The 12,250-nt window shown below is 36.4% G+C and overlaps 1 protein-coding gene across 3 annotated transcripts; it reads left to right on the top strand.

Moving 5' to 3' along the window:
- The first annotated feature begins 487 nt into the window (after positions 1–487).
- On the top strand, positions 488–4,795 carry LOC131530692 (uncharacterized). Of its 3 annotated transcripts, none has more exons than XM_058761105.1 (5): positions 488–708; positions 3,230–3,756; positions 3,850–3,960; positions 4,041–4,168; positions 4,398–4,795. In XM_058761105.1, the coding sequence occupies exons 2-5, from the start codon at positions 3,378–3,380 to the stop codon at positions 4,506–4,508; spliced, it is 729 nt and encodes a 242-aa protein (XP_058617088.1). In that variant the 5' UTR covers positions 488–708; positions 3,230–3,377; the 3' UTR covers positions 4,509–4,795. The 3 variants fall into 3 exon arrangements, with proteins under 3 accessions (XP_058617088.1, XP_058617089.1, XP_058617087.1); XM_058761106.1 differs by lacking the exon at positions 488–708 and having other exon boundaries at positions 778–3,316; positions 3,430–3,756; XM_058761104.1 differs by lacking the exon at positions 488–708 and having other exon boundaries at positions 778–3,756.
- Positions 4,796–12,250: the final 7,455 nt, after the last annotated feature.

Raw genomic sequence — 12,250 nt, 5'->3', positions numbered from 1 at the left:
TCATTGCCCACATAGGGCTTCAGCCACCCCTTGAATTCAGGGATTAACTCCCATTCTTTTCTATACTTCTGGGAATATATTTTAGAGTGTGACATTTTAGCTATTTTAAACGTGTGTAATATTCTAGATGTGTGTATTTGTATTTATATTTGTATTATGTATAGGTTTTTTATATTTGTATTATGTATTTATATTTTATTATTTGTATGTTATATTTGTGTATATCTTTAATAAAGTGGTATTTAAAGTTATATGTACATATGCTTTTTATATGTGTATATGAGTTTAATTAAGTTTATTGTTGTGTATGAGTAAGTACAATCACGTGCAGTCTCTCAGATGTAGCCCAGTAAACGATCTCGGAGGAGTTCAGAAACTGGAATGAACTAAAGCTCTGTGTGACAGTGAGTAATATAAGTGCATGAGAAGAATTAACAAAAGATAAAAATAAAAGAAAGAAGAAAAACGGTCAAATTAAATAGTTTTATTTCAAACAAAGGAGAAGCAGGCAAGTGATTGGTCCGTGGGAACACTGTGTGCACATGCGCAGTTCATTCACATCTATGTCAGCTGCCGTGCGGTCACTGGAATGTGCTGCTCCTCTCAGCCGGAGCCGGCGCTCACTGATCAGAGCAGACACAGGGAAAGGTGTAACTCAAAATCTCGTGCTCGCAGGACAGTACAGGCGACATTTAGAAAGTTGCTAAGGTTTGTCCAGAAGTCGCTAGAATTGTCGCTAGGCGCTTTTTTTTTTAAAAAAAAGTCGCTAATGGGGTCTGAAAAGTCGCTAAATCTAGCGACAAAGTCGCTAAGTTGGCAACACTGCGAAACAGTATCTCTTCCGTGGCTCGGTGTACCCTTTCAACTTTTTAAAAAAATTAATTAATTAATTAATTTTTTTTGTCTCGAGCCTTGGTCAAAAGACTGTACGACATTCACGTTACATGATTTGACTGATTTTTACTTAGAGAGCGTGACCGCATTAAAAAATAATCATTCATGTTTTCATAACCGCTGGCCAACCTCAAAAACGAAACTAAAATTAAAACATCTTTGAGAGCAAGAAGGCCCCCTGGTGTTTCAGGGGCCCTACGCAACTTGCGTATTCTGCATATAGGGAGGATCGGCTCTGGATTAAAGCTTGTAGCTTTCCAACGTTCACCTTAAATTAAATGTAGGTTGTTTACTTTCATTAAAAAAAACTTTAATAATACATATTAATATATTAACCGATTTGTCAAATATATCAACTGTTGGAAAGTGTTTTACACAATCCTGCTCCAAATTTTAAACTGACAACAACTTTCAGTAGCTTTTAAGATTGGCCTGATACCATTAATACATATCTGTAATGTCTCTCTTTAATTTTACTGAATACAGTAGCTACAAGTTTAATCTCAGATGAACTTGACAATGATAAGTTTCATAGAGACTTGTTCGTGACATATTGCTGTCCATGCATGTGCACAGAGTGCATGGTTTTGAAATACATGTTAAAGTGTTTTGTTTGTGTGTATAATAAGCCAACATTTATGGTTTAATAGTTCTTGAATGTATTTATCAAAAACAACATCACAGCCCTTATGAGCAACTTAAAGTACATGTAACATCTTTTTCAGTTACACTGACTCGAGGATTTCGAATGCTTGTCTTTAGACGCTATTAGGGTTCTTTGGAGATATCAGAGGAACTCTGGGAGGAGATCTGTGCAAAACATGCTCTTATTCAATTACACAAAATCAGGCGTTTTGGTATAATTGTTCACTATATTCCCTTATGAAAATTAACCATGGTTTTATTAAAAGTGTAGTAACCATGTTTTTTAGTATTGATTATCATTTGCATAACCACAGTTGCTATACAAACTGTGGTTAGTGTAGCAAAACCGTGGTTACTTTGTGATCACCATGGTTTAACTACAGTAATGTGTTTTTTTTTTGTTTTTGTTTTTTTTTTTGTAGTAAAACCATGGTTAATTTTCAATTTAAGGGTTGACTTCACTGAATCAGAATGTTTACTGAATCAACGTGTTTTACTCAATACACTATTACTTCATAAAACTGCTTTTTATTTGGGGTGCCACCATTAAAGAAAAATATATTCTCTTTCTATCAGTACAGTCATATCTACTTTATAGATGTCCTTGCTTAATAGGAAAATAGGGGCTAAGGCAATTTCCATTTATGATTTTTATAAATATAATACTATACAATGAATATGTTATTGCACACTGTTTTACAATGCACTAAAATACACTAAGGTGCAAATAGTGTAAATAGCATCTAACTACTAACACTTAGTGCAAAGAAAAAACTGCTATTACTTAGTGCAAATAGCTTCTGCAATAATATCAATAAGAAAAAAAGAAGCAGCATGTATTCTCTATTAGTTATCAGAGCTTTGTCGCCCTCTGGAGGCCATTATTGATTTTTCATTACATTTTTGAGACCAAGAACCTTAAGTGGTATTCTACTTTAGAACTTCTCATTTAATTCAGTGTGTTATTTGCTGTTTCTTTCTAATTGTTTGTGAAATTTACTAGCAATTTCTGAGTGAAAATTGTTTCTAATCTGTTTTTTTTTTTCAGTTTGCACAGTACCAAAGTATTAACATATACTTTTTTTAAACATAGATTTTAATGTGAGAGGACAATTACATATTTAGTTTAGGTTTAAATGGACATTTTTTTAATGTATGTTTTTAATTGTTTTCACATATTAGATTGCGATTGAACAATAATTGGCAGACTCCCTGTTAAAGACTACAAGGTGTGAACATCTGGTGCAATAATATGCATCTTAAAAAAAGAAGATAAACAAGGTTTATGCTGTGTTGAGAGCATTAAAAACTACTAACATTCAACACACACACACTGAGCAGAACATGACAAACTAAAGATTCAACTTTCCTATTCAACTTCTGTCATGTTAACAATTTAGCATATTTGTGAATGTATGCTGTTCACAGTATTAGAAATGTCAGAGTTTGGTTTTTGTTAATTTTTGTGTGATAAACTATTTTGGTTCTGGGTTTCCACTAGATGTTCGATGTAAAATCTGGCTTCTGAAGTAAAACCAGTTAAAATATAATTGACATACAACTATAATAGAATAGCTCGTAGCACGCTAAAAGCTAATTGAATTGCAAAGTAACTACAAAATGTGGTCAGTGCAAACTTGACTTCAACTTCCTCTTGATGTGGCTGAAATTCCCCGCTTGAAACTTCTAGGGTTAAGTTTACTTTCAAACAGCAGAAATCTACACAGCATCATGTTGAAGTGTTTTAACATAATGAAGATCGTGCAGCTTCATCTCCGTGAGTTTATTGTACTTTGTTAATGTTTTCGTGTCATATTTGTAAACTACATTGATTTCTGATGTTAATGGTGCTGTCATATTTTGTTTGTGTGTGTATGTTTTCTTTCACAGATCTGCTCATATGGTGTCGAGCTGCAGAGACTTTAACAGATCATTTAACAGATTTGGGTCAAAACGTGTCTATAAACTGTGATTTTGATGTAACGGAGGTTAACTGGTTATTACTGAAACTACCAGATCCTCCAGTTATGATATTACGCTCTTCCACAACTTCAGCTACTTTTCACTACAACAAAACATCTAAACACAAATATTCAGTGCAAAGTAAACATGGCCTGTTCATAAATAATGTCACTGTTGATGATTTAGGACTTTATTACTGTTTGACCACAGACTCTCCTCCAAAATACAGCGACGGCACCAGAATATACTTCACTGGTGAGTGAACATTTAGTGTTAAACACTTATCATTGTTAGACACAAAACATTAAATATTAATATTAAACCCTTTCAATGATTGCTCAAATCTAGAGATCCAGAATCATATAGTGGTGAAGTACACTGAACAGAATCAGACACACTGGCAGATTATTACCCTCATATCTGCTTTCATAAATGCTCTTCTGATCATTGTGATCATAGGTGAGTCCTTAGAAATGTGTTTTTCTGTCTTTAAAGATGGGAAGGATTGATGTTGAATCTGAATTTACTGTCCCTTTAAGGACTAGTAAAGGTGTTTGTTCTTGGAAGCAAGAGAACCAGAGACGGCTCGGAACAATCTCAAGATACAAACCTACAGCAGCTTCAAGTTGTGGATCTTGAACCACCACAAGACTCAAGCCAAGAACAGGTAAAACAATTAATATGAATACAATCAAAATGAGTTAAGACACTAATATGCACCCCTCAAAAGGATATAAAAAAATTATCTCACCCTATTTACTCACCCTCATGTCATTTCAAGCCTGTATTGATTTACTCAGTGGAACAGAAAAGAAGATATTTTTGAAGAAATTTAATACAGAACACTGTATCACATCTGCATTAAGATTAAATTGCTCTATTGGTTGTTTTTCCAGTGCATTACGGCAGACCTTTCCACACCATGTAAAAGGTTTCAGCCGCGCCGAATAAACAGCACATATGCACTTCTAGAGCTGCCAGAATCAACAACACATAATAATATCTGACCTTTTAGTTTCATATCTCTCTGTATTTGAAAATGTATTAAGTATTGCATAACTATGCATATGTAAATCTGTTTTGATCAACATATTTGGCTCAGATATTTTTGACCCCAAGGGCTGTGCAAGGGGCTGTTTCAGTATACTTATCACTTATCTAGATATGATATAGATAGATTATATGATTTATAATGATCATAAACTGATTTCCTATAGCTGTGCTTATTACTTGTCTCTCATTACTCTGGATTCTCTTCTACTTGCATAATAAACTAATTTCAGTTCAATAATTATGTATTTGTTAAGTCATTTTGTAATGAACAGCCAGTTTGACTGTATATTATACTTTTTTGCATATGAAATGTGTGTTTGTGTGAAACATTACTTTTGAAATTAAATGTCAACATTTTGTCATTTTGTTCCAAACTCAAAAGAATCATCTCAAATACCACTGGATCTCAAGCTTTAGATTCGAGAGCTAACTTCAAATTCGGTGTGTTCATCTCATAAAGATTTCAGAAGACTAGAAATATAGCCCATACTTTATGACTTGAGGGAGAACAGTTCATGGTATTTTATTGGTAATTTTATGCCCTTAGGGCTTGACTGTATAAGTTACACATCACTTTTATCTTATGAAACAGCAGATATGCTAATGCTAAATCATATATTGAGGAAAGAAAGCTATTTAGCTCTACAAAATAGTAGATACCGAGTGACCCGTTCATTTAAATGACTGACCAGGCAAATTATTTTTGACTTTATGGTTAGGCAAAATGTGTTTCAAAATCATTTCTGAATTATAAAAAAAAAAAAAAAAAACTTCCATTGCTCAACCTGTGGCTTTAACACCTCTTTAGAGCCGTTTACCTCATATGAGATTCACATATAATGTGTCTGCAAAATGTTTTCTTACACATCACAGGAAAAGAACCACAAAGTTTCACCTTTTTTTTTTTAAAAAGTGGGTGTAAACCGAAAGGTCTTTTTTTAATTATTTATTTCAAGTTCAAGTTCAAGTTGAGCTTTATTGTCATTCTGCTACATGTGTGGACATATAGTGGAACGAAATGTCGTGTCTCGCCGGACCACGGTGCTACATACTAGTTAGACATGAGATACACATACAGCAATGCAAATATAGGGAGAAAAAAAAACATAGGGCTATACAACAGTTTAACCATCTGACTATACATATACTATAAATACTATAACTACTATACCTAGTTGACTACACAAACTGAGACTACAAGAACTTTACATAAATACTGTACATGAAATAGTGCTAAAGAGGTATTTGTACATGAAATTGTGCAGTAAATATATATTTTGTACATTAAATTGTTCAGAAGAGAGATTTTGTAGAGAGCAGCGCAGGTGTTCATGGTTTCAGAGGGGGACAGGGAGATTGGAGTTAAGAGCTCTCACAGCCTGGGGAAAGAAGCTGTTGAGCAATCTGACAGAACGAGCTTTGATACTCCAGTACCTTTTTCCTGATGGCAGGAGCTGGAAGAGGTTGTGGGAGGGGTGGGTGGGGTGGGTGGGGTCCTTCACGATGCTGGAGGCCTTGCTGGAGCATCATGCAAGGAAAATGTCCAGGATGGAGGGAAGAGGGGCACCGATGATCTTTGCGGCAGTGTTCACTGTCCGTTGTAGGGTTTTGCGGTCAGCAGCACTGCAGTTCCCATACCAGACAGTGATGCAGCTGGTCAGCACACTCTCAATGGTGCCCCTGTAAAAGGTGGTGAGGATGGGTGGAGGGAGACTTGTCCTTTTCAGCCGACGGAGAAAGTAGAGGCGCTGTTGTCCCTTCTTGTTGAGAAGGGACAATTTCATTTATTGTGCATCATATTCTCACAGTTTCTAAATCGCAAGAAGAAGAAGAATATGTTCAGTTGTTAAAAATGTGTTGTGAAATGATTTAGTCTACAGGTGCTGGTCATATAATTAGAATATCATCAAAAAGTTTATTTATTTCACTAATTCCATTCAAAAAGTGAAACTTGTATATTATATTCATTCATTACACACAGACTGATATATTTCAAATGTTTATTTCTTTTAATTTTGATGATTAGAGCTTACAGCTCATGAAAGTCAAAAATCAGTATCTCAAAATATTAGAATATTTACATTTGAGTTTGAATAAATGACCATCCCTACAGTATAAATTCTGGGTATCTCTTGTTCTTTGAAAGCACAATAATGGGGAAGACTGCTGACTTGGCAATGATCCAGAAGACGAACATTGACACCCTCCACAAAGAGGGTAAGTCACAGAAGGTCATTACTGAAAGGTGTGGCTGTTTACAGAGTGCTGTATCAAAGCATATTAAATGCAAAGTTGACTGGAAGGAAGAATTTGGGTAGGAAAAGGTGCACAAGCAACAGGGATAACTGCAAGCTTGAGAATACTGTCAAGCAAAGCCGATTCAAACACTTGGGAGAGCTTCACAAGGAGTGGACTGAAGCTGGAGTCAGTGCATCAAGAGTCACCACGCTCAGACGTCTTCAGGAAAAGGGCTACCAAGCCACTTCTGAACCAGAGACAACGTCAGAAGCATCTTACCTGGGCTGTGGAGAAAAGAACTGGACTGTTGCTCAGTGGTCCAAAGTCCTCTTTTCAGATGAAAGTCAATTTTACATTTCATTTGGAAATCAAGGTCCCAGAGTCTGAAGGAAGAGTGGAGGCACAGAATCCATGTTGCTTGAAGTCCAGTGTGAAGTTTCCACAGTCAGTGATGATTTGGGCTGCCATGTCATCTGCTGGTGTTGGTCCACTGTGTTTTCTGAAGTCCACAGTCAACGCAGCCATCTACCAGGAAATTTTAGAGCACTTCATGCTTCCTTCTGTTGACAAGCTTTATGGAGATGCTGATTTCATTTTCCAGCAGGACTTGGCACCTGCCCACACTGCCAAAGGTACCAAAAGCTGGTTCAATGACCATAGTGTTACTGTGCTTGATTGGCCAGCAAACTCGCCTGACCTGAACCCCATAGAGAATCTATGGGGTATTGTCAAGAGGAAGATGAGAGACACCAGACCCAACAATGCAGATGAGCTGAAGGCCACTATCAGAGCAACCTGGGCTCTCATAACACCTGAGCAGTGCCACAGACTGATCGACTCCATGCCACGCCGCATTGCTGCAGTAATTCAGGCAAAAGGAGCCCCAACTAAGTATTGAGTGCTGTACATGCTCATACTTTTCATTTTCATACTTTTCAGTTGGCCAAGATTTCTAAAAATCCTTTCTTTGTATTGGTCTTAAGTAATATTCTAATATTTTGAGATACTGATTTTTGACTTTCATGAGCTGTAAGCTCTAATCATCAAAATTAAAAGAAATAAACATTTGAAATATTTCAGTCTGTGTGTAATGAATGAATATAATATACAAGTTTCACTTTTTGAATGGAATTAGTGAAATAAATCAACTTTTTGATGCTATTCTAATTATATGACCAGCACCTGTATATAACAATTAGTCCAGTTTACACGTGTGTAGGATATCAGAGCGAATATCAATAAAGTTCTTTACTGAACATGCTTGAGGTTAAAGTTTCAACTGAGATGAAGCTTGGAGATGCTGATTTTTTGTAAAGACACGTCTGCGTATGACATGGTGCAGTTTAACTGTGCAACTTCAGTATCTTTTTAATGTGTACACAAATTGTCCTTAAATGACTTTGAAATGATGAAGCACACTAAAAAGTACACATTAGACCTCATAGCTTGGGTATGGACGTATCTACTGAGTTCACTTGATTTTGTAATGCTACATACTGCATATAAAGCTCAATGCATTTTACATGGTGAAACATGTTGTTTTCAACTGGTCAGTAATGTGTTTCTTTAGCCTTGCTTGATGTGCTACAGCTAAACATTTAACCTCAAACTAATTTGGCAATGTTCATTTGTAGAAAAGACTTGTTTGTATGACATGTCAAAGTCCATACGCAAGCCTTTATAAAACCTACCATCTGTTCAGCCATTTAAAATGTATTGAGCTCTGTATGTTTATGATTTAGCAAAATGTGTTACAATTTCAAAAACAAACAAACAAAGTAAACAACCTTGTTTTGCTCAACCTGTGGCTTTAACACCTCTTTAGAGTCGATTACCTCATATGAGGTTCACATGTAAAGTGCTTGTAAAATGTTTTCTTTCACATCACAAGAAAGGAAACACAAAGTATCACCATTCTGAAAAGAGTGGGTGTAAACCGAGAGGTCCTTTTCTTTATTTTTCTTTATTTCATTTATTGTACATATTCTTACGATTTTCTTAATCTCAAAAGGAAAAGTATGTTTAATTGTTAAAAATGTTTTGTGCACTGAGAGGAAAAAGGTGTGTGTGTGTATATATTCAGATTTAGCCTATAACAATTAGTCCAGTTTACATATGTCTAGGATTTCAGAGGAAATCAGACAATTTAAGATTTGAATATAACGGTGTTGAAACAACACAAAGAGCCAAATTCCACAAAGAAGCCTAAGATAATATGGACCATAAACCTCATCCTGATGCCACGAGGCTGAAGCATATGTCGGTAACTAGCAACTCAGGAAGGAGATTGCCAAATATTAGGAAAGCAACCGAAGATTAAAGATTGAAGAGACAACACATCATGACCATCACGAGTAAAACCATGAAGGAAATCATGAGTTAATACTTCCCTGGGTTTTCCCCCACCCAAGCCCTTCTGACCTTCACTGAACACGTCCTCACATTCACAGAACAAAGCTTTTACATATATCAATGCAACAAACTGATGTTACAATGACTTATGAACAAATATCATTCCATTGCATAACTCCGTATCATGTATGTAACCCACACATTTGACAGTTTATAGGTTTATATTCGAGTTTGGTTTGCATGCATGTGAAACGTACTACTTGAAACATTTCTATCAATCAATCTATTTAAACCATTGTCTAAAGTATACTCTGCAAGAGCGGGCGAATTCTGACTATGTGACTAATAAGATATTTATTTATGTATTGGAAGGAGAAATGTAGTAACACTCCAAGCTAAGACAATGTCTAATTGGTCAAGACACCATTTGGGATGAGTCCAACAGCCGAGTTTATAAACTCAGGACACAAACTAATTTTACTTTTTGGCTTTGTGCCTTTTTAATGCTGCTTTTTGCTTTTAAGCTTTGCGTCCTGCATGTCTTCTGCTCCTCTGTGATCATGAGGAGATAAGCCATCTAGTCTCATCACACCCTCCTTCTTTCTTTCTTTCTTTCTTAGTTTCTTTTCTTTTCTGTTGAGAGTTTCGTGTTCTGAGTTGTCTCTGAGTTCGACCTTGTCTGTGCCCACTGCCAAAAGTTCAACCACCCATGTCTCCACACCCATTCTTCAGCCAAAGGCCAACGATTGGCTTCCCCAAGATGTAACTCTGAACAACAACAAGACCTTCAGCCTATCAACAGTCTTGGGGAACCCCCTTTCTGCAATGATGCCACACTGAAGGGAACCCCCAACCGATTTAATCCATGGATTAAACACAATCATGCAACACAAGTAAAGCTACAGATCCTAGATGAACAGGTGCATTTAATATAAAGTTTAATAGCTTCATTCAAACTCAGTTGCTGAGGTTAATTAAATGATTGATGGTTGTTCAGGTCTAAGAAATTGCTATAAAGTTGTAGCATCAGAACAAGTCAGACAAAACTAAGATTTGATCAGAACATCGAAACATGAGGAGCCGAAATTCCGGAGAGGCCCAAGGAAACAGGACAACGTCGTAAAGATGCCTATCTCTGACCTCTGGAGCAAGCCTAACCAACAAGCCTTTTTCACAGAACAGCTTGCAACATTAAGACAAAAGAACACTTATTGATAAGTACAATGCCGGAAGGAGATCGTCAAATTTGGGACAAATAATCAAGATTAATGGTCAAAGAGATGGCCATCACATGTGTTCCACGAGAGAAATCACAAGCTTCTTTAGATTGACTTTTCCCCCACACATACAAGACAAAGACTGAGACTGAATTTCCTCTGTCCAAAGAACATGTCTTTTGGTCTCCACAGAACTACACAGAGACTTTCTTTTTTCATATGCACATAAAACCATCCTAAAAGGACATTGCTAGGCATACCATGTGTGGGTTATGTATGTAACCCACACATTAGACTATCATGTTTTAAGCACATATTATGTATGTCTTTTTAATAACTATTGAATGACTTTAAGGTATTTGTGTTTGGTATGTATGAGCTTGACAATTCTAGCTTGAAACGTTTCTTCCAATTGATTCTTTGTCAAATGTATCATATTCTGGTTATAGAAATCCCATCCAAAAGTATACCTTGCCAGAGTGTGTAAAATTCGGACTATGTGACTGATAACATGCTGATTTATGATGGAAGGAACAACCCTAGCTAAGATAATAGCCTATCTAATTGGTCAAGACACCAGATGGGATGTGTCCAAAAAGCCGAGTTTAAAACCTCTGGACACCATCCCTTCTTGCCTTCTTCCCTTCTCCTCTTCTTCTCGCGACCGCGTGACAGGCCAGTTGCTACTTAACACCACGATGAGAGGAAAAACCACCTAGTCTCGTTACTCAATTTATTCTTTTACTGTAGTTTCTTTTCTTTCCGTTGAGTCTCGTGTTCAAAAGTTACGTTTGCCGCAAAGTCCAGCTCCGACTGCACCCGCTTCAAACTTCAACCAGCAACTGACTCCAAGACCATCCTCAGCCAACACCCAACCATTGGCTTCCCAAGACATCACTTCAAAGACTACTGAACTTCCAGCCAATCACCAACTCGGGAAAACCCCTTTCCTGCAACGACGACGACAGAAGGGAATCCCTGTAACCAAAGGCAACGCAAGTAAAACAACTCCAGATTCTAACTGAACTGATGCATTTAATATAAATGTTAGCCTCATTGAGAAACTCAATGCGAGGGTTAATTAAGTGATTGATGGTTGTTCAGGTCTATGTGATAGCACATATTGCTATAAACTTGGGATTTCACTTTCTCATTCTCTAAACTCCTCCTTTCTCTCTTTCTGCAACGTATGAATGTGTGACTGCTTGTGTTCATGTGTTAGATTAGTTTATGTCTTAGGTTTATATAAATAAAGTCGTATTTATATTGAAAAGAGAAGTATCTTGTGTTTTGTGCTTACAAGTTAATGTCTTAATCTGCCGATCTTGTTACTGTGCTTATTAATAGTGTTTTCACTATATTTTGGATTTTAATATCCAGTGCAGAATTAATGTTATACGGCTCGTTCAGTGAATCGCTGCCGACTCAGTGATCAGCCGCAAAACAGTGATTCTGTTCAAATTCCCTGTTAAAATCATAAATGATTCCCTTTGAGCTAAATTAAATTATATTTATGTATCAAACCCTACAAAGTTTTGTTGCGGTGCTAATAAATAGTGTTTTCACTATACTTTGGATATTGATATATAAGTATTTAGTGTAAACATTTCTCACATAAGACACAAACTGGTCTATGATTTGAATGATACTCAATGACGGATTGGTCTTTTTGGGCCCCCTGGAGAAACATTTTGGTCTAACAGGAAACAGGAAACAGTTACAGTTGCAGCAACAACCACCAGAAGAGCCTCTGGTCCTGATATTACACTTTTCCACAACCTCAGCTACTTTTTACTACAGTAAAACATTTAAACTTGTGCTGTCAAAATGAACTAATTAATTGCACATTTTTTTCTGAAATTAATTGCGGTTAATCCTACCTAGTAAAG

This window comes from Onychostoma macrolepis, chromosome 22 (genome assembly GCF_012432095.1).
Source record: "Onychostoma macrolepis isolate SWU-2019 chromosome 22, ASM1243209v1, whole genome shotgun sequence".
NCBI classification, from domain to species: Eukaryota; Metazoa; Chordata; class Actinopteri; order Cypriniformes; family Cyprinidae; genus Onychostoma; species Onychostoma macrolepis.
Note: the sequence above shows the minus strand (reverse complement) of the source record. Positions and strands in the feature narration are given on the sequence as shown.